Source organism: Nansenia antarctica (assembly GCF_963989245.1).
Source record: "Nansenia antarctica genome assembly, chromosome: 5".
NCBI lineage: Eukaryota > Metazoa > Chordata > Actinopteri > Argentiniformes > Microstomatidae > Nansenia > Nansenia antarctica.
In genome coordinates, this window is record NC_137690.1 from 72,746,042 (window position 1) to 72,769,247 (window position 23,206).

The 23,206-nt window shown below is 49.1% G+C and overlaps 2 protein-coding genes across 2 annotated transcripts in view; one reads left to right on the plus strand and one right to left on the minus strand.

Moving 5' to 3' along the window:
- styk1a (serine/threonine/tyrosine kinase 1a) overlaps positions 1–4,232 on the plus strand; it is a gene marked incomplete at both ends in the record, with an annotated part of 10,384 nt that extends 6,152 nt beyond the window's left edge. The window contains 6 exons of the mRNA XM_080531943.1: positions 454–635; positions 1,507–1,587; positions 2,247–2,452; positions 2,996–3,036; positions 3,165–3,261; positions 4,037–4,232. Of these exons, the coding sequence (XP_080388069.1) occupies positions 454–635; positions 1,507–1,587; positions 2,247–2,452; positions 2,996–3,036; positions 3,165–3,261; positions 4,037–4,232 (803 nt within the window). The remainder of the gene's footprint in view (positions 1–453; positions 636–1,506; positions 1,588–2,246; positions 2,453–2,995; positions 3,037–3,164; positions 3,262–4,036) is intronic.
- A 5,092-nt stretch (positions 4,233–9,324) lies between these two features.
- Positions 9,325–22,720, minus strand: LOC308158353 (polyhomeotic-like protein 1). The gene is made up of 15 exons (XM_080531944.1): positions 22,651–22,720; positions 18,812–18,984; positions 18,204–18,296; positions 17,731–17,802; positions 16,564–16,701; positions 16,134–16,289; positions 15,348–15,434; positions 13,878–15,038; positions 13,572–13,713; positions 12,939–13,117; positions 12,351–12,429; positions 11,313–11,400; positions 10,979–11,159; positions 10,178–10,394; positions 9,325–9,790 (listed from the first exon to the last, which is right to left on the minus strand). The coding sequence occupies exons 2-15, from the start codon at positions 18,980–18,982 to the stop codon at positions 9,639–9,641; spliced, it is 2,916 nt and encodes a 971-aa protein (XP_080388070.1). The 5' UTR covers positions 18,983–18,984; positions 22,651–22,720; the 3' UTR covers positions 9,325–9,638.
- Positions 22,721–23,206: the final 486 nt, after the last annotated feature.

Genomic DNA, 23,206 nt, shown 5'->3' on the forward strand with positions numbered 1-23,206 from the left:
ACAACATTGTTAAAGATGTTACAGTCAGTTACCCTTCCTAGCCAGTTAAGGGCAGTACAGAGCCTGGACTCTTTTAAGACAGGCCTAAAAAACCTTTTTATTCAAAAAGGCCTTTGACTGCTGAACCTGTGTTCATTCTTGTGATTTATTTTGTTAGTTTTTTACTATGTTTTTAACTTATTATATTTTTAGGTTGTTTTGTTTTTACGGTTGTTAGCACTCTGAGATTCTTTTTGAATTAGAAGTGCAATACACATTAAATGCATTATTATTTATTATTATTAGTGTGAGGTCAGGATAAGTCTAATAATCTTCAGTCCATTAGAGGTGGCCATTGTGGGCCACAGGAACCATCGTGCCACCTGAGTGACAACATTAGCCCACAATAACCTCCAACTACATTTCCCATGAGCACCCTCAGATGAAGCTGACGAGCTGACCATCTCTCCACAGAGACAGCCAATGAGAGTGAGCGGCGCTCCTTCCTGGGCCACGCCTCCTTCCTGTCTGAGCTGGGGCCCCACCCCTTCCTGCCCAGCCTGGTGGGCGTGGTCTCCGTGACGACGCCCCTCGTCACCGTGGTGGAGGAGCTGGAGCAGCGCGACCTGCTGGGCTTCCTGTGGCGCTGCAGACAGGTACACAACTATGCAACTACACAACTACACAACCACACACACAACTACACAGATACACAGGTACACACATACAGTACATACAGGTATGACACCACACACACAACTACAGATACGCAGGTAGGCAACCACACAGGTACACAATCACACAGACACACAGGTACGACACCAGGCAGGTACGCCTGGGGAGGCCGGGGGAGGTAGGAAACGGAGGATGGAGGACGGAGGCTCGTTGTGATGCACAGAACAGAATGAGGAACGGTTTCAGACACACGTATCACATGGTGCCGTTCCTCATTCTGTTCATTACAGTGAGTGAGCCCTGTCCTCCGATTTCTACCTCCCCTAGCCTCCCCTGACCTCCAGCTAGGCCTCTAAATAAACCCTCTCTGGTGTCTGGTGTGACATTTTTAGAAAAAAAAACACTTTTGAGAGTTAAAACTACCTAAGAAACTTAGATTTTATTATGAACAATCGCTTCTTTTTTTTTTGTTTTTTTGTTTTTTTTTTCTTTCCTAGCACCAGGGGAGCCACCCCTCCCAAATTTCGTTGTTTGGTACCTGTACTATAGCAATGACAATAAAGACCATTCATTCATTCATTCATTCTGGCAAATATTACTGTCATGGTGATACTCTACTTTTTAACCATTTAGCAGACGCTTTTATCCAAAGTGACTTACAGTTAGAGTCCAACTCATTATCCACTAGGACCACCACTACTCCTATACTTAAGCAGCAGGACACGATAGATGGATGTGATCATTACCGGCGGTGAATCGATACTCATGATGACGACGATGATGATGATGATGATGATGATCATGATGATGATGATGATGATGGTGATGATGATGATGATGATGTCTTGACAGGACCACACTGACAGAGAGGCACCATGTGACCTCACAGAGAAGCACATCTTCACCATGGCAACGCAGGTGGCCACTGCCCTGGTTGGTTGCTCTCCTCCTCCCCCTCCTCCTCTTTCTACAATCCATCAATCAATTATAAATCCAATTATGATCTGGTGTCAATGTGTCTGGGATAACAGCAAACTCATCAATCAATCAATGAAACATTTTGTGTATTTCTCACAGCGAAACAATTGTCTCAAAGTGCTTAACAACAAGAACAATACTAAATAAAATAAACAATAGCTACAACAGACACGAGCTATGAGCTAACACCTTAACCATAGACCCCTCAGAAACTTCTAGGTAATTTATGCAGTATCTTATATCATATCAAATGTTTGAGGAGGATGTATTTGGTTTGAACTGGACCTCTGCTAATGTCTTATTTGGTTATTGTTATGCTTGATGGTATATTGTGTATAGTAATATTGTTATTAGTCTATGTTTATGGTATTCCTGGCCTTGTATTTCACTGCACTGTTGAGAGGCTGCTCGTAATAAACTAAATACAAATGTCATAGTACATAGTTTCATAGTTTCCATCTGTAAACATGGTAGATTAAGACTTGGTCATGATTCTTCAACATGCCCTTATATGGTCATAAACTGTCTTCAACATCCCCTTATATGGTCATAGAGACTCTCTTCAACATCTCCCTTATATGGTCATATACTCATCTCTGCTTCGCCCTCTTTAGGCGTATCTGCACGCTCGAGGCAGTATCCATGGCAACGTGGGAGCTCAGAGCGTGCTGGTTGGTCAGGACCTGACCGCCAAGCTGTGGGGATTAGGTCCCGCCTTCCGCAGGAAGACACAAGCGGGAGGGGTGGAGCACGTCCAGACCAGGAAGTGGCAGGCCCCCGAGGTATTGGCCGGGAGAGCTGTCAGTGAGAGCAGCGACGTGTGAGTAGCTCCTCTGATTGGTTGGATATTCAATGATGCATCAGGATCCCAAACAACTTTTAACGAGTGACAACTTTTAACGTTAACAAGTGTAACTGTGTCAAAAGTTGTGCTTTTAACACTAGAACAGCCGTGCCTTTTTTTTACCTAGTATAAGAGCCGCCTCGGGGGACAAATGCCCCTCTTTACCCCCCCTTGACAATGCTATGCTATCAATGCCCCCCGTTAAACCCACTCTTTACAATGCTACGCTGCTATTTACACACAACGACCACTAGTTGGCCGCTTGTAAATTAGCCTGCTTCCTACACAGAAAAACTAGCAAAATAGCTTCATACTAGCTTATCCTGATGTGATTTGTGAAAATGTAAGGATACTGGGTGGTAGAACGCACATATCTAGGAAAAGTCATGAAATATCAAGGAGGGTCCTGAAATTTGACCGAGTGCAAAGATATAACTTTTTTTTTACTCACAGGGCACTCCTCATGGCTGATTAAGTGTTAAGTGAAAATACTAATAAATCAAACGCGTCTGTTCACAGCTGGTCCTTCGGTATCCTCCTGTATGAGATGGCCTCGCTGGGTGAGTCCTCTTCTTCTTCTTCCTGATGACGCAGCATATCAAGGGTTAATCCCTGTCCTCCAATTTCCGACCTCCACCAGCCTCCACTGACGTTACTGTATTTCCTCCCTCCTCTCCTCCTCTCTCAGGCGACCCCCCGTTCCCTGGCATCCGGGCCAGCGAGCTGCTGCAGCACCTGCAGAGAGGCAAGACCCTGAAGAAGCCAGCTGGCTGCTCCACCTCCCTGTAAGACCCCACAACACTATACCACAACACACAACACACAACACACAACACACAACACACAACACACAACACACAACACTATACCACACCACACAACACTATACCACCACCACAACATTACACCACAACACACAACACTACCACCACCACAACACACAACACTACACCACCACCACCACCACAACATTACACCACAACACACAACACTATACCACCACCACAACACTACACCACCACCACCACAACATTACACCACAACAACAACCACCACCACCACCACCACCACAACAACAATGTACTATTATAGTGGTCGTTTTGGTTCAGGGTTACAGTTATGATGATCAGAAATAAGGCATCCTAACTTGCAGAAGAAGGTTGAATGTTTGACATTGATAACAGAATTTAGATTAGATTCAACTTTATTGTCATTGCAGAGTACAAGTACCAGACAACGAAATGCAGTTTAGCATTTAACCAGAGGTGCAAATAGTGATAGAAAAACATGCAAAAACATGATAGAAATATAAATAGATATACGGTACATAGAATGTCCACAATGCTACAAATAATCATCACAAAAATGGTGTTATCCAGGCGAGGCTGGTGGAGGTAGGAATCGGAGGACAGGCTCATTGTAATGCATGGAACGGATAGAGGAATGGTTTGATACCATTCCTTATTCTGTTCCACTCATTACAATGAGCCCATCCTCCGATTCCTACCTCCACCAGCCTCCCCCTGGTGTTACCGTAGTAACGCTGTCTACCTCTTTCAGATACTCCATCATCAAGTCCTGCTGCCAGTGGAGTCCACAGGAGCGGCCCTCATTGGCTGTGCTGATCCGGAAGCTCGAATCAGGGGAGAGGATGGCCAACGACAGGGCGGTCATACGCGTGTCTGAGCCAATGGACATTGAGAAGTACATGCGGGAGGCGGGATACGGAGAGGCCTACAACTATGCCCTTCTCTGATTGGTTTATAACCATGGGCTGATGTCTGTCACCTCAAGGTTCACGTTCAGGGACGATTTTTGTGAACTTCCGTGGCTCAGGTTGTGGGTTCGGTTCCCACTGGGACCATATATACTGAGAAATGTATGAACTCACTGCAATGTAAGCTGCTTTGGATGAAAGCGTCAGCTAAGTGGCAGTTATTATTATTATATCGTCACGAAGACTCCCACTTTAAAGAGTTCCAGAACACTCACCACCTAAGAGTGCCAAGTGTTCTATGTGGTGTTCTACCTAGCAACAACACTCTGATTGGCTACAAAATGAAGCATCATAATTGATGCATTTTTGTAGTTTTTATTTTTTTATTTTATTCACACTCGGCACTAAATGAGTTAACTGTCTCTCGATCTTCCACTGTTAACTGATGGTGGGCGCATATTGGATACTGTACATTGTATTTTTACAGAGCAATATATATATATAGAGTATATAATATATATAAATATCTATATTTTTAGGTCTTTAAATGCCTGTGACAACAAAATAGGTGTCATGCGTGTGACAATGTCGCTAAAGTAAAATCCAGGCTTATTTTAATAAGTCTAGCGCAATTTATCAAAAAAATAAGCCTGGATTTTCCTTTATAGTAAGGGCATTTTACCAGATATTTGACCAATCTGCGAAGTAAATCGTTACCAAGAAATTTCTTCACCAATGTGTTTCTAAAGGTGTGTAATAACATGTCCTAAAAAGTTGAAATTCAACTCCTGTGGGAAACCTCATAAAAAACTGCTCAAAGTTGGGGTACCGATAACCGATTTTCGAAAATTCGAAAATGCTTAAATTGGACTTGAGTAACTTTTGAGGGGTCAAACTAGGCATTTTTCATGAAATGTAAGTACTGGAAGTATTACTAGGCCTGGTACTTAATGGGACTTAGTCTGTGGACACTAGAGTCTAAGCTCCAGGGCAGGGAGGCTGGTAGGTAGAGTGGCTGAGTAAGAGGCTCTGAGACTGGGCCTAGTGTTGTAGGACATGTGTTGTAGTACTGGTCCTGCCCTGGTTTTTTAGGATACCAGGGATGCATTCTTCTGGAAGTCGCGGATGGCTGTCCTTATCAGTGGGGGGGTGCTTAAGTGTGGGGGCCCGGGACCGCCTGGTGCACGTGGTAGGGTGTGGAGGAACCAGGGGGTGTTATGGAGGAAAGGTGTCCGATGATGAGGCACTTAGACCGGGCACTATAGGGTAGGTCATAGGCCCTGGAGGTCAGAGCTCCAGAGGAGGGTTGAATGGTAGACAGCTAGGCCCAGTGAGGTCACTCCTAATCGGACTGGCAGTGTATCACATAGGCTCTGGAGGTCAGAGCTCCAGAGGAGGGTTGAATGGTAGACAGCTAGGCCCAGTGAGGTCACTCCTAATCGGACTGGCAGTGTATCACATAGGCTCTGGAGGTCAGAGCTCCAGAGGAGGGTTGAATGGTAGACAGCTAGGCCCAGTGAGGTCACTCCTAATCGGACTGGCAGTGTATCACATAGGCTCTGGAGGTCAGAGCTCCAGAGGAGGGTTGAATGGTAGACAGCTAGGCCCAGTGAGGTCACTGCTAATCGGACTGGCAGTGTATCACATAGGCTCTGGAGGTCAGAGCTCCAGAAGAGGGGTGACTGGTAGACATCTAGGCCCAGTGAGGTTACTCCTAATCGGACTGGCAGAGTAGCAGTTAGCCCCTGGAGGTCAGAGCTCCAGAAGAGGGGTGACTGGTAGACATCTAGGCCCAGTGAGGTTACTCCTAATCGGACTGGCAGAGTAGCAGTTAGCCCCTGGAGGTCAGAGCTCCAGAAGAGGGGTGACTGGTAGACAGCAAGGCCCAGTGAGGGCTCTCCTAATCGGACTGGCAGTGTATCACATAGGTCCTGGAGGTCAGAGCTCCAGAAGAGGGGTGACTGGTACACAGCTAGGCCCAGTGATGGCTCTCCTAATCGGACTGGCAGTGTATCACATAGGTCCTGGAGGTCAGAGCTCCAGAAGAGGGGTGACTGGTAGACAGCTAGGCCCAGTGAGGGCTCTCCTAATCGGACTGGCAGTGTATCACATAGAGCCTGGATGTCAGAGCTCCAGAAGAGGGGTGACTGGTAGACATCTAGGCCCAGTGAGGTCACTCCTAATCGGACTGGCAGTGTATCACATATAGCCTGGAGGTCAGAGCTCCAGAAGAGGGGTGACTGGTAGACAGCTAGGCCCAGTGAGGGCTCTCCTAATCGGACTGGCAGTGTATCACATAGGTCCTGGAGGTCAGAGCTCCAGAAGAGGGGTGACTGGTACACAGCTAGGCCCAGTGAGGGCTCTCCTAATCGGACTGGCAGAGTATCACATAGGTCCTGGAGGTCAGAGCTCCAGAAGAGGGGTGACTGGTACACAGCTAGGCCCAGTGAGGGCTCTCCTAATCGGACTGGCAGTGTATCACATAGGTCCTGGAGGTCAGAGCTCCAGAAGAGGGGTGACTGGTAGACAGCTAGGCCCAGTGAGGTTACTCCTAATCGGACTGATAGTGTATGACATAGGCCCTGGAGGTCAGAGCACCAGAAGAGGGGTGACTGGTAGACAGCTAGGCCCAGTGAGGGCTCTCCTAATCGGACTGGCAGTGTATCACATAGAGCCTGGATGTCAGAGCTCCAGAAGAGGGGTGACTGGTAGACATCTAGGCCCAGTGAGGTCACTCCTAATCGGACTGGCAGTGTATCACATATAGCCTGGAGGTCAGAGCTCCAGAAGAGGGGTGACTGGTAGACAGCTAGGCCCAGTGAGGGCTCTCCTAATCGGACTGGCAGTGTATCACATAGGTCCTGGAGGTCAGAGCTCCAGAAGAGGGGTGACTGGTACACAGCTAGGCCCAGTGAGGGCTCTCCTAATCGGACTGGCAGAGTATCACATAGGTCCTGGAGGTCAGAGCTCCAGAAGAGGGGTGACTGGTACACAGCTAGGCCCAGTGAGGGCTCTCCTAATCGGACTGGCAGTGTATCACATAGGTCCTGGAGGTCAGAGCTCCAGAAGAGGGGTGACTGGTAGACAGCTAGGCCCAGTGAGGTTACTCCTAATCGGACTGATAGTGTATGACATAGGCCCTGGAGGTCAGAGCACCAGAAGAGGGGTGACTGGTAGACAGCTAGGCCCAGTGAGGGCTCTCCTACTCGGCCTGGTAGTGCAGGACCTGAGGCCCTGGAGCTCATGTGACCTCCAGCATAGGGCCACAGGCCTAGTCACAGCACCCATGGAAGGTGTGTTGTCTCTGGGCTGTGTGTCTAGCTGAACACCTCTGGTAGTCCTTGGTACATCTCATGTTGGTACATCTCTTCCACAATGGGAGGTGAGAGTGAAGCTATTCAGCTTCACTTTCATCTCCCTTTTTTTAGGCCTCCATAACAGGTAAGTTACTGCCCAGCAGAGTGTCTCTCTAAAAAAAAGGGCGTGGCAGTTTCTCTACCAGGAAGTGGTCTTGGTGACAAATAAATGCTTGCAATCAACTCAGAATCATGAAAAATGCCTAGTTTGACCCCTCAAAAGTTACTCAAGTCCAATTTAAGCATTTTCGAATTTTCGAAAATCGGTTATCGGTACCCCAACTTTGAGCAGTTTTTTATGAGGTTTCCCACAGGAGTTGAATTTCAACCTTTTAGTACATGTTATTACACACCTTTAGAAACACATTGGTGAAGACAATTTTTGGTAACGATTTACTTCGCAGATTTTCATATGTTTCCCTTACTATTAGTGACATTGATGGAATACCCCCCAGGTTTGAGGGGTCTTTACTGCCCCATACCAACAAACATGCATGTTACCTGAAATTAAAACCTTTACAACAACCCGTGTTTACCAATGATCTGCCAACACGCCTGATTGGTCTGCATGTCCCTCCCCCAACACACACACACACACACACACACACACACAACCACTAACACACACACACACGACCACTAACACACACACACACACACACACACACACACACACACACACACACACAACCACTAACACACACACAACCACTAACACACACACAGCCAACCACTAACACACACACACACACACACACACACACACACACACACACAGCCAATCACTAACAAGCGTGGTACAACAAAGAAGAAAAGCAACTTTATTATTTTTTTGTCGGATGATTTCGACCCATCCACTCCTCATGGTAAAAAGTACACACACACACGTAGCAGACTTAGCAGAGCACCTGTTCATAAGAAGCCACAGTCATCGCTGATGAGGGGTCGGTCTCTAAGGCTATGAGCTATAAGGAAGACCAGTCCATGGTAACGTGGATGCTGCTGTCTCATATGGGCGGCTAATGCAATGTCTCGTTGCTCTCTAGATGATCTTACCTTACAAGTAGCTTAATACAAGTAGCTTAGCATACAAGTAGCTTAGTATACAAGTAGCTTAGCATACAAGTACCTTAGCATACAAGTACCTTAGCATACAAGTAGCTTATCATACAAGTAGCTTATCATACAAGTAGCTTACCATAGAGATACCTTACTATACAAGTACCTTAGCATACAAGTGCTCGTTAAATTAAGGAATGGTATTCAATACTTTTTTTTTTACGTAACATAAATTTTTCCATCATTGAAACTACTGAAAAAGGCCGCAATTTTCACAGAGAAATAACATAATAATGATAATAGTAATTATATTAATAATAATAATAATAATAATTCTCTACAGCGAAAACAAAGGCCAACAGAGGTTAAATATAAAATGCAAATCTCACAGCAGGGGAGGCTAGCGGAGGTAGAAATCGGAGGACGGGCTCATTCTATTTCCAATGAGCCCCGTCCTCTGATTTCTACCTCCGCCAGCCTCCCCTGTATTACACATACTCCTTCAGTCTCGTGACTAAAAGCCCTTCTGTTCTGTCTCTGTCTCCCTCCCTCTCTCTCTCTCTCTCTCTCTCTCTCTCTCTCTCTCTCTCTCTCTCTCTCTCTCTCTCTCTCTCTCTCTCTCTCTCTCTCTCTCTCTCTCTCTCTCTCTCTCTCTCTCCCTCTCCCTCTCTCTCTCTCTCAATCTCTCAATCTCTCTCTCTCTCTCTCTCTCTCTCTCTCTCAATCTCTCTCTCTCTCTCTCCTAGGACAAAGTATAATCAAACCAATAGGCACACGTAAGCATTATAAGTTATCTTAAGTTAAGGTGTAATACTTCCTCTCTCTCTCCCTTCTGGCATCCCCCTTTTCTTCACTTCTAAAAGGTTAGCCGCACATCAATCATTTTCTTCGTTTTCAGGCATAAAGGTCACCTTTATTTATCACCAGTTTGAGACCCCTGATGATGATGATTTAGTCCTTCTGAAATGTGACTTCAGGGGTTAGGGGCGGGGCTAGGGCACTCCCCTGGAGGAGGGGGCGGGGCTAGGGATCAGTCCTTCAGGGTGTTGATGTGGGCGCAGATCTTGAGGGCGGGGCCTAGCTTGATGTTCATGGTGGACATGAGGTGTTCCTCCCGCAGCAGCAGCAGAGCCTGTCCATCTATCTCCTGGGACAGGAAGTGACACGCCAACTCCTCACAACCTGCGGGGGAAGGGGGGAGAGAGAGAGAGGTGGGGGGAGAAAGAGAAATAAATAAAGAGAGAGAGAGAAAGTGTTATAGGTTCATTCATGTATTAATTCTTTACATTAACATTTACAGAAAGAGAGCGAGAGACAAAGAGAGCAAGAGAAAGAGAGAACGAGAGAGAAAGAGAAAGAATGATAAAGAGAGAGAGAGAGAGAAAGGTAATGATAGAGAGAGAGATAGATAAAGATAATGATAGAGAGAGAGAGAGAGAGAGAGCACAAGAGAGAAATAGAAAGAATGATAATGAGAGACAGAGAGAGAGAGAGATAATGATAGAGAGAGAGAGATAGATAAAGATAATGATAGAGAGAGAGAGAGAAAAGAGAGACAGAGTTCCCAACCTTGCAGAGAGGATATGAACTGAGACACTTCCTCCGCACTCCACTGGGTGGGGCTGCCGGGCAGGAAGTGGGGTGCTGAGCTGTCCAATCGCAGCAGAGGAGGAGGAGGAGGCTGGTGGCAGGAAGAGGAGGAGTCTGGGGAGAGGGACAGGGGGTCGTCCTCGTCCTCGTCGTCACAGCTGGACGCCTCGTCCGACCTGCTGGACTCTGAACGGCACTGTGGACAGACGTTACACAATGTTACGGTTCAGGGTTGACTGGGAGGGAGGGAGAGAGAGAGAGAGAGAGAAAGAGAGAGAAAGAGAGAAGGACAGAGAGAGAAAGAGAGAGAGAGAGAGACAGAGAGAGAGAGAGAGAAGGAGAGAGAGAGAGAGAGAAAGAGAGAGAGAGAGAAAGAGAGGAGAGAGATATCTAGAGATAATATACTCTAGTCTAGAGAGTATTATTCACTACTACTTCTCTAGGTTTTTATTTATTTATTTATTACTTTTATTAATGTTACTGCAGCTCTACCGCTATTTGTAATGGACTGATTTATATAGCGCCGTATTCCAAAGCGTGTAACAAAACAGGTAATAATCATGTTTATACATGGGATGAATTGTGTATGTGTGTGTGTGTGTGTGTCTGCTCTGTTTGTGTGTGTGTGTGTGTGTGCTCTGTTTGTGTGTGTGTCTGTGTGTGTGTGTGTGTGTATGCTGTTTGTGTGTGTGTGTTTAGGTGTGTGTATGCTCTATTTGTGTGTGTGTGTGTGTGTGTGTGTGTGTGTGTGTGTGTGTGTGTGTGTGTGTGCGCGGTCACCTTGACAGGGAGGGGTCTCCCAGCGATCCTGGCGCTGGCGATCTCAGAGCTGGTCCTGTGGGGGACACGCCTCCTCATGACCCCGCCCCCGGCCCCGCCCTCGGCCACGCCCTTGGCCCCGCCCCCCAGGGTCAGCTGACCCTGCCGCAGACGGAAGTGCTGACTGCAGCTGACGTTGTACCTGGGACACACACACACACACACAGAGACACACACACACACACACACACACACACACACACACACACACAGACACACCATGATTTATCTGGCCATCAATCCAAAAAAAAGAGTAAACATGTATGACATCATGATGACAACACAGGGGGGGTACCTCTTGGCGCAGGTCATGGAGCAGAAGCGCTTGGTGCCTCTGAACTGGCTGGCGGGGGCCAGGGTCCTGCAGAACTCACACCTCAGCACTGGGGAGGGACAGGGAGGGGGGGGGGGGGTTAGGACATGTGTGTGTGTGTGTGGGGGGGACAGTACTGTTTCATGTTCAACTGTCATTATACACCAGGGGAGGCTGGTGGAGGTAGAAATCGGAGGCTCATTGTCATGCATGGGCCGGAACGAGGAATGGTGTGTTTGACCACGAGCCTCCGTCCTCCGATTTCTACCTCCCCCAGCCTCCCCTGGTGTTCTACCTCCCCCAGCCTCCCCTGGTGTTCTACCTCCCCCAGCCTCCCCCTGGTGTTCTACCTCCCCCAGCCTCCCCTGGTGTTCTACCTCCATCAGCCTCCCCTGGTGTTCTACCTCCCCCAGCCTCCCCTGGTGTTCTACCTCCACTAGCCTCCCCTGGTGTTCTACCTCCCCCAGCCTCTCCTGGTGTTCTACCTCCCCCAGCCTCCCCTGGTGTTCTACCTCCACCAGCCTCCCCTGGTGTTCTACCTCCCCCAGCCTCCCCCTGGTGTTCTACCTCCCCCTGGTGTTCTACCTCCACCAGCCTCCCCTGGTGTTCTACCTCCCCCAGCCTCCCCCTGGTGTTCTACCTCCCCCTGGTGTTCTACCTCCCCCTGATGTTCTACCTCCACCAGCCTCCCCTGGTGTTCTACCTCCCCCAGCCTCCCCTGGTGTTCTACCTCCCCCAGCCTCCCCTGGTGTTCTACCTCCCCCAGCCTCTCCTGGTGTTCTACCTCCCACAGCCTCCCCTAGTGTTCTACCTCCCCCAGCCTCCCCTGGTGTTCTACCTCCCCCAGCCTCCCCTGGTGTTCTACCTCCACCAGCCTCCCCTGGTCTTCTACCTCCCCCAGCCTCCCCTGGTGTTCTACCTCCCCCTGGTGTTCTACCTCCACCAGCCTCCCCTGGTGTTCTACCTCCCCCAGCCTCCCCTGGTGTTCTACCTCCCCCAGTCTCCCCTACACAGCCTCACCTGTGGCGGTGGGCTCAGACTCAGGCTGGCTGGGGTCCAGAACATCTTCACCAGACAGCTCTTTCATTGGCCCACACACCTGTCCATCAAAAATAAAGGCACCAATGGGTGTTGAATGACACTATGGACAATATATCAGTGGTTCTCAAACTGTGTGCCATCGCCATTGGAAATGCACATAAAAAGGTCTTATTGGCGATGATTTACACAGCTATAAACATATGTAAAGATGTGCCTTGGAAATACTTCATAAATAGTGCGCCCCCTTGTGACCAAAACGTTTGAGAACCCCTGCAATATGTAGTCAACCAATCAATCAAGTGTATTTGTATAGCGCTTTTCACAAAGACATTTGACTCGCTTTACAACAAGGACAATGCTAAACAATAAATACAATACAAACAATATGAACTAGGGTCGTGGGGGGGTAGGGGGGGTTAGTGTTAGGATTGGGGGGGTATACGCTCAAAGATACTCACAGGGAAGGTCAGGGTTAAGGGGGGGGGTCAGGGTTAAGGAGGGGGGGGGGGTTAGGGCTAAGGAGGGGAGGGTTAGGGTTAAGGGCGGGAGGGGGTTATAGATACTCACAGGAAAAGGCTCGGCCCCCTCCTGGATGACGAAGCCCTCTATGAGGTGTGTGAGGACGTGGGGCTTCACCACGGCCTGGGGAGGGGGGGCTCTCTCCCCCGGGCCCCCCCGCAGACGAGCCACAGGCAGGGAGGGGACGGGGGAGGGGCAGGGGGAGTGGGGGAGAGGACCAGGACCTGCTGAGGTCACAGAAAGCAAAAGATGACGGGAGAGAAAGAAGAAATATCCTCATAGAGGGAGGCTGGTATATTTAGTTTTTCTTAAAAGTGTTTAGCTTAGACTGCACTGGTGTCAGTAGAAGGGTAGAGTACGCAAGCACACACTCATACACACACACACACACACACACACACAGACACACACAGACACACCCAGACACACACAGACACACACAGACACACACAGACACACACAGACACAGATACAGACACAGACACAGACACAGACACAGACACAGACACAGACACAGACACAGACACAGACACAGACACAGACACAGACACAGACACAGACACAAACACACACACGCACAGATTCATATAGTAAGGGAGTTATGTTATGAATTTCATAGGAGTACTGGACGCAATTTGGTGAAAAATGCATATCCACAACTTAATAGAATCGGTCACTTACCTGCTCCAATGGCAGAAGAGGACAGCGCGGGGGAGTGATCTCTTGTGATTGGCTGGAGGTGGGGAGGGGAGGGACCGTCTTCCTCAGCGGCTGTGTCCGACTCGGACTTCCTCTTCAGCGAGCCAATGGGAGACGGCTTCTCCTGAGAGAAGAGAACCGTTTCAAAATTCCACAAAAAAAGAGTTTTAACTTTAACTTTTTAACCCTAACCCTAACCCATCACGGTGAAGTAAAAAATAAATAAAAAATCACTGAAATGTTCGTACGGTAACCGTGGCGATGTCGTTAGTAAACAAACTAACTAACCTGGGTTACCATGACGCCGGTCGTTGCTGCCTTGACCGGCCCGCCGTCTACCGGGAGAGGCAGGGTGAGGGACGACCGGGGGAGGGAGGGAGGAGAGGGGAGGGAGGGAGGAGAGGAGAGAGAGGGAGGAGAGGAGAGAGAGGGAGGAGAGGAGAGGGAGGGAGGAGAGGAGACGGCGGGGGCGGAGGAGAGAGAGGGAGGGGTTGAACGCTGACTCAGCGCCTGGCCGTGATTGGCGGAGCGCGGGTGCACGTGAGAGACGTGAGCCAATGGCAGCGCAGCAGCTTCCTGGCGGTGGAACGGATGATGCTGATGATGCTGATGATGCTGATGATGGTGACTCTTTAGCCCCGCCCCTCGGCCCGCGAGAAGCCCCGCCTCCCGGGAGGCGATGGAGGCCACCATGCTGAGCAAGCTGCTGGAGCCCCCACCTCCTCCTCCCACCCCACCCCCCCCACCAACCCCCTCCCCCTGGGAACACGCCGCGTCCCTCCGGGCCTGCGTCAGGGCCAAAGCCTGGGAGTTTCCTAGGAGGCTCTGCCTGGCTCCCACCACCTGGACCGGGATGTGTGGAGGAGGAGGAGGAGGAGGAGGCTGGTGGTGGTGGTTGTTGTTGTTGTTGGCGGTGGTCGGGCGGGGGGCGGGGAGGATGGGAGGAGGCGGGTGGTGGGGGTGGGGGTGGTGGGGGTTCCGGGAGGGCAGGTGGAGGGGCAGGCGGAGGAGGGGACCCTGCTGGAGGGTCTTGGGCTGGATCGGGACCGGGCCCGGTTTGGTACTTTCGGTACCGCTGCCGGTGGCGTTGTTGGTGTCGGTACCGTGCTTCTGCAGGGGCTGGACCACCAGGGTGTGGGCGCTGGAAGCTGCCGGTACCCCCCCCACCTGGTGGTACACCCCCCCCCCACGGGCCTGGGTCTGGGCCGCACTGCTGGAGGAAAGGGAGGGGGAAGGCACCAGGATGCGGGTCGCCGTGGTGACCGAGGTGAGGGCGCGGCCGGGGCCGAACACGGGGCTGGAGAGGAGGATGGAGGTGGCGGAGGAGAGAGAGGGAGGATGGGGAGGAGGAGGAGGGTGGTGGGAGGGAGGTCTGAGGTGGAGGGAGGACAGGGCGGCGGTGGTGGTGGCGGTGGTGGAGGTCAGGGGGTAGGTGGGGATCTTGATGTGCTGTGTGTGAGATAGAGGAAGAGGAGGAGGAGGAAGAGGGTGGGGGGGTTTAGAGGGAGGCTGGGAGGGATGGGAGGACTGGAGGAGGGAGTAGGGGGCTGGAAGAGAGGAAGGGAGGGAGGGAGGAAGGGAGGAGGTCAGCAACAGTAATAATAATAATAACTGTATTTGTATAGCGCTTGCAAACGTTGAATACCCTTAGCAACTCCCCCTTCCCACTGTGTCTGCCACTTCCCCCTGTCCTTATATGGTCATAAACTGTCTTCAACATCCTACATGTGTCGTATTAGGGGGCTCTCAGCGTGTTGCAGTACCTGTGTCACTCCTGTCGGGGGTCTCTGTCTTCACCACGACCCCCCTGGGACCAGAGACACAACGCAAGGCCAGGTTCTGCACCTGAGAGAGAGAGAGAGAGAGAGAGAGAGAGAGAGAGAGAGAGAGAGAGAGAGAGAGAGAGAGAGAGAGAGAGAGAGAGAGAGAGAGGGAGAGAGAGAGAGAGAAAGATCTCCAGAGACCCATCCCACCCTGGGAACGAACACTTTGTTCGGCTAACGTATTACATTCAGGCCCTGAACACAGCAAAGACCTAGGTTCTAGGCCCTGGACAATCTAGACAATTTGATGGCAGCTACTAGATTGTAATCAAGTGCAATACTGAAATACAACTGTGAACATTTCAAACCTGCAAACTGCGACACTTTAAATGAATGTGCAATAATACTATGTGCAATATGACAACCCTCGGGTACATAAGGTTCAGATATAGGAAATGTTAGGATATTTATAGCATAGCATAGAGTACAGCACAGTGTTTTATTTGTATAGTATAGTAGTATAGTAGTGGATAGTGTATATAGCCTTTATTTATGTAAACCAGCTCTTTTCCCTTCTTGTTTTTAGTATTTTTTTTCCTAGCACCAGGGGAGCCCCCCCTCCTAAATGTCGTTGTATGGTACCTGTACTGTATTAATGACAATAAAGACCATTCATTCATTCATTCAAAGAGAGGGAGAGAGAGAGAGAGAGAGACATGCTGAAGACACCTACATTCACTGAATTGTAACTCACACCAACGTTTCCAGTCAGCTGTCTCACCTGGTCGTTGTCTGATTGAACTTCCTGTTGTTGTTGTTGTTGTTGTTGTTGCTGACCTTGAGGTTGCTGGGTGACGGTTGCCACAGCAGCGGTTGCCGTGCTACCAGGCATGAAGATGAGCTGGGAGGAGATGGGTGACCTGAGAGACCGGTTCACCTTGAGGAACGACAGAGAGAGGTCAGTTGTCATGGTTACACTCAACACTACAGCAAAATCAACTTGTCAGGAATTCAGTATTTTTTTGCTCTAGGCACAGAGTCAGCCATAGTCGGCGCCCCTGGAGCAATTAGGGGTTAAGTGCCTTGCTCAAGGGCACATGCAGCTCCCTCCTGAGGCGGTGATCGAACCAGAGACTATCCGATTGCTCTAACCTCTAGACTACCTGACCTCTAACCTCTAAAACCTGACCTCTAACCTCTAGGCTACTCACCCTCAGATACATCTGCCCCTGCCCTGCTGTGTTCCCGCCCAGCAGCACTGATTGGCTGATAGTGGACGTCGTAGAAGAGTTGTGACCAATAGGACGGCTGCTGGTTATGGCCCCTCCCCCTGAGGTGGTTACATTCACCTGAAGAAAGATTAAAGAATAAATTAATAATAATAAAGTAATAATAATAATAATAATAATAACGTATTACATTCATAAAGTGCTTTTCATTATACAATTACAATAGCTAGTGTTAGAATTATAACGCTTTTTATCTCATAACACAAATCATCTAGATGAAAACAACAAGATATAATATTGTCAGGTGAACTAGCTTATCCAGGGCAGGTTGAGTCATTCAAACATCGATAAAGTGTTTAAACACATTAATATAATTTAGTATTATCCGAAGGCAAACCCCATGTATACAGACTACCTAACCTTAAGCTCACAGTCACTTTACTCAATACTACCTCTTACACCCACTGCCACCGAGTGCAATACTCATGACATTTCTACTTGTGCTATGTCCTGTACTATTTTATTTATTATTATTATTATTATGTATTATTTTATCTTGAATCATGCCTATTGCCTTATTGACGAAATACTCTGACGAATTTACGTTTTACGTAGCCTAGCTTATTCACTCCAACCAAGTTAATGGAAACTCTCCACATTTCATGATTCGCATTTTCGAAATTCGCTTTTATGGAAGCACAACTATGTCTTCTGCTGCAAGGTCAGGAACCCAAGCCTAAGAATGTTACTCTCTTACACTGGTGTAATGTGACGCGACAATAAAACTTGAAACTCTGAAACTAAACATCACTGCTGTGATACATCTTTGTAGCAGTGTTATTGTTGTTATTATTATTATTATTATTATTATTGTTTATTTGGCAGGGACATCAAAGAATGCACCGGAATTAGCCAAGAAGGCTAGTTTCCATCCGTAGTTCCTGAACAGCTTCACAGGAGAGACAGACATTGGACATTACAGTTCTTCATCTGTGCCTTAGGGCTGCAGCACAGCTGTTCAGATTAAGCTTCGTGAAACCAGGGGAGGCTGGCGGAGGTAGAAATCAGAGGACAGGCTCAGTTCCATGTGTTCAAATGAGCCCGTCCTCCGATGTCTACCTCCGCCAGCCTCCCCTGTGTGAGACCTACAGATGAGGCGGGGGTGCAGGTGGCCTGGGTGGGGCTGGACGGGCTGGACTGACGACTGGCGGCAAGGGAGGCCTGGAGGGGGGGGGGGGAGGAGGGAGGATGGAGGAGAGGAGGGAGGAGAGGAGGGAGGAGGGAGGAGGAGGGGGAGGAGGGAGGAGAGAGGGAGGGAGGAGGGGGAGGAGGGAGGAGGGAGGAGAGGGAGGAGAGGAGGAGAGAAGGAGAGGAAGGTAAATGTTAAATAGACTGATTTATATAGACTGACTTATATAGCGCCTTATTCCAAAGCGCTTTACAACGGCCTCTCATTCACACACACATTCACACACCAATGGCGGCAAGCTACAGACAGACAGGCAGGCAGACAGACATACAGACAGACAGGTACCTGTTGGACCTTGGCCAGGTTACAGACAGACAGACAGACAGGCAAACAGACAGGCAGGCAGGCAGACAGACAGACAGACAGACAGTACCTGTTGGACCTTGGCCAGGTTGATCTGCTGCTGCAGCATGAGCTGCTGGAAGTACTGGGCCGCGTTGGGCTGCCTCTGGAGGGCCTGCAGGGCCTGGGGGGGGGCAGGGAGAGGGGGGGGGCAGGGAGGGGCGGGCAGGGAGGGGGGGGGACAGGGCAGGGAGGGGGGGGACAGGGTGGGGGGGGAACGGTGGGAGGGTGGGGGAACATCGCATAGTGAGTTGCCAGCAGACAGACACACAAATAGACAGTCAGTCAGACAGACAGGCTGACAGATAATACACCCAGAGACATACAAGCAGACAGACAGACACAGACAAACAGACAGACAGACAGACAGACACAGACAGACAGACACACACCTAGACATACATACAGATAGACAAACAGACATACATACAGACAGACACATAGACAGACAGACAGGCAAACAGACAGAAAGATAGACAGACAGATAGACAGACAGAGAGACAGACAGACAGACAGACACATAGATAGACAGACAGACAGACAGACAGACACACACCAAGACATACAGACAGACACACACACATCCTAAACATAAACATACACACACACACACACACACACACACACACACACACACACCTGCACAGCCTGTCTCTCATAGAGGGACATCGAGTGCATCTGTGTGGGCCGAGAGTTCAGCCCTGGCGGAGCAGTTCCGTTGGCCGAGCCCTGGGTCTGGGCCTGGGTCTGGGTCTGGGTCTGGGTCTGGGCCTGGTTCTGGGTCAGGTTCTGGTCTCCATCCGTCTCCATCACTGCAACACACAGACGGACGCGTCAACCAACCGGCGGGTGGGAAGCGGCGTCACTACCAGACGACTATCCGTCACTGGTGGGCGGCAGGCATGAAGTTAGTCCGTTTTGATTTGATTTATTTATCATGAAATGCACATAAGAATATATTATCAATGCCATAATGTCATACACTTTAATGGGCTGTCGAGGAATGAACACACAATAATAATAATAATGATCCCTATGAACAATCCTTCACAACAAAGTGACAGGCAGACTGACAGGGAGGGAGGCAGATAGACAAGCAGGGAGGGAGGCAGATAGGCATGCAGGCAGACAAGCAGGGAGGGAGGCAGGCAGGCATGCAGGCAGACAGACAGGCAGACAGACAGACAAGCAGGGAGGGAGGCAGGCAGGCATGCAGGCAGACAGACAGGCAGACAGACAGACAGGCAGACAGGCAGGTAGACAGACAGGCAGGCAGACAGACAGGTAGACAGACAGGCAGGCAGACAGACAGACAGGCAGGCAGGCAGACAGAATAATCCTTCACAGCAAAGTGACAGGCAGACAGGCTTCCTCAGTGCTCCCTCCTCCTCTGCGTTAATTTATTGACATCACACCACGACACCATCCATCACCCCTGTCACTCAGGGTTCGAGTTATGTGGGAGCCAATGGGAGCTGAGCTCCCATAAGGAAGGTCTGAGCTCCCATGAAAGCAGTAAAATCATACATCTGTGGGGGTCGCTAATAATACATTACCACAACCATTATTTGATCATAAATGTCAATGTAATGAGTATTATTTATATTTATTTATATGATAGCCTAAATATTCTAAAATAAACACGTTTTCCAAAAGAACTACGCGCACCAGCATTAATCTCCTGTGAATGACAGTAGGCCTTTGACTGCCTGCACTTTACCACCAAGACACTATGGGGCGCAGTAGAATATTGTGCAACAGCAGAATATGATCGTTGAGAGCTTGCGAACGTGAAAACATGATTATTGAGAAGAAAACATTCAGTAGCTAGCTATCATGCCGCCCCAAAAAAGGCCACTGCTGCCGACCGAGTCGACAAGCCTGGAAAGTTTCGGGATTTCATCCAAGAAACCAAACTTGAATTCAGCTGCACCTGTTATGACACCTAACGTTGAAACTGTTGAAATAGCAGAGCTCAAACAAATCCAAGTGCTTCCGAAGAAAGTAGCAGAACTCACCTCCAGTATGTATAAGGAGACAGCTAGCTAGTTCGTTCAGGGCAGCCTATACTGTCTAAAGAAAGAATGCCTTATACAAAACTGAATCCAATTATGAAACTTAATGAGATGAATGGCGCGACAGTTGGCCCCTGCTCACCGATCCGATCATTCATGTGCCCAGATTGTAGAGCACATTGCACAAGAGATGGGGTATAGAGGAATAACATAAGAGATGTATATAACTAGAGGAATAACATAAGAGATGTATATAACTAGAGAAATAACATAAGCTTGGATGAGATAAGATGATGATGAGGCTAACAACAAGAGGCTAACAACATCAAACCAACAAATATAAACTCAACAATTAGAATGTATATTTTAGCTACATTAACCTTATTGTAACATGTAAATACTGATACTCACGGACAAATCTATCCCACGTGTTCAAACGAAAACACTGGTGCATCAACTGCCACAATGTAAAGTGCGTTCGTAAATTTGCTCTGAGAACGCCGGAGCGCACACTGGGTCTAACGTCATAAAGGGACCAAGTCATTTGATTGGACAAGAGGCATTCCATGAGAGCTGATCAGATTCCAAAGCGATTTTACGAACGCAGCCAATGCAAACTGTAAATAGAGCATCTAGGTTGCTAGGCAACGAATATGTGTGTTATCTAAAATAACCGATAAAGCATGTCGCGTATTGCTAGGAAGGTTGTTTGTTGCTTGTTCATGGACGAGCATACATGAACATGATTATTTATGTCAGGTGCGATGTCACTGGAAATGGAGATGTGGACAATGTGTCGTGCTAACAGGGAAAGTGAATGGAATGTATAGCAAAAACAACAACATTACTGGCCGAGATACCCGTGACTATCGCTTCTAGCTGTTGTTTCATGTGGTGGTGTTGATGTGGTGAAATTAGTAGCCTATGGCTCATTAAAACTTGTAAGTAGCCCCGCGGTGGTGTAGCGGTCTAAGCACTAGCCACTAGTGCAAGCTGCCCACCGGGGACTGGGATCGAATCCCAGCTCGCCAGACCCGGATATGGCCGGGGCACACACAGGGAGCGGCATATTGAGCGGCCGCTCCCGAGGGCGGTATAGGAATAGTTCCGGACAAGGATCTGTCGCGCAACAGCGTCCCCGGGGTGCCGGAATAACGGTGCTGGGCTCGAGGAGCCAGTCAGCTAGTCTGCCTGGCGGTCTCCTCTGGGGCTGCCGGCCACGGGGTCGTGCGGCGGATCCTACGCAATAGGCAGGGGATAACTGGATGCTAGGTTGGGTTCAATTGGATACCAAATTGGGTGAAAAAGGGATAAAATCTGAAAAACTAATTTAAAAACAAACAAACTTGTAAGTCCCAACGCTGTGTGGGCATGATTCGCGCGCGTGCATGAGAACATTTCGCACTGTTATTTTGGAGACCCCCACAAAGCTCAGCTTATAACTCGAACCCTGACGACACCATCCATCACCCCTGTCACTCCTCCATCATCGCCTGCTTGCACACACACACACACACACACACACACACACACACACACACACACACACACACACACACACACACGTCCGGACATAATAATTCCAGATCACTTCATCAATCATTGCAACATGAACTCAAAGCATGCCTTCAGTTTAACGGCTCCAACATTAAACACACCGTTAGTCAGACATTTAAAAATGAATGATAATAATTGCAAGGTAACGATGTCATTAGACAGCAACACTGTTAGACTGTTAGACGTATTGCACTGGGCTGGGCTTCACCAGGACAACAAGTTAGTGCACTGGCATGGGAGTACTGGGTCAGTGCTACTGGGGGTGTACTGGGGGTGTACTGGGGGTGTCCTGGGGGTGGACTGGGTTAGTTCTTACTGGGAGGACTGGGTGTAGGCTACTGGGTCAGTGCTGCTGGTCTTACTGGGTCAGTCCGAGCTAACTCGCTAGCAGACGCACAATCATCATTGAGTTGCAAGCAGACAGACAGACAAAGCAGACAGTCAATCAGTCAGACAGACAGACAGGCTGACAGAAACACACGCAGAGACATACACCCAGCAGACAGACAGACAGACAGGCAGAGACAGACAGGCAGACAGACAGGCAGACAGACAGACACCCAGAGACAGACACCCAGCAGACAGGCAGACAGACAGACAGACACCCAGAGACAGACACCCAGCAGACAGACAGACAGACAGGCAGAGACAGACAGACAGACAGACACACACCTAGACATACAGATAGACAAACAGACAGACAGACAGACAGCCTGACAGAGACGGACAGACAGACGGACAGGCAGACAGACACCCAGCAGACAGACAGACAGACAGACAGGCAGGCAGACAGACAGACATACACCCAGCAGACAGCCTGACAGAGACAGACAGGCAGACAGACAGACAGAGACAGACAGACAGACGCGTTAACGCAGCGTCGTAGAGACAGTCTCCATGTCCTACCTTGACGCGGTGGTACGCACCCTCCTCCTCCTTCTCTTCTCTGTCTGCGCTGTGCAGCTTATTCCTGTTTGCACGATGAAGATGGTGATGATGTTATCTCAACAACACAAGTCACGGACTCTGTTATTGTTATTATTTCGTGCAGACAGACAGACAGACAGACAGACATCTGTTACATCTGCGGCTCAGACATCGACGCGCCTCCCTTTGATGTTCACTCTGGTTCCGGCGCGAGGGAGTGACGGAACGCGCTGGTCGCGTGCCAAGATATGTCCAGATAATAATAATAATAACGTTTTATTTGTATAGTGCTTTTCTATGCAAACGTTGCAGCTCAAAGTGCTCCAATCATTACATAATCATCATTTAATTATTTAGTCGTTTAAAGGCAATATTAAAAAGATGGGTTTTTAGTCTTGACTTGAACATAATGCTGAGGTTGCATCTCTAATGTAAACTGGCAGTGAGACACAATCTGGAGCATAACATGAGAATGCAGCCTCACCAAATCTCTTCTTTTGTACATGTGGTACACAGAGAAAACCAGCGTCATGCA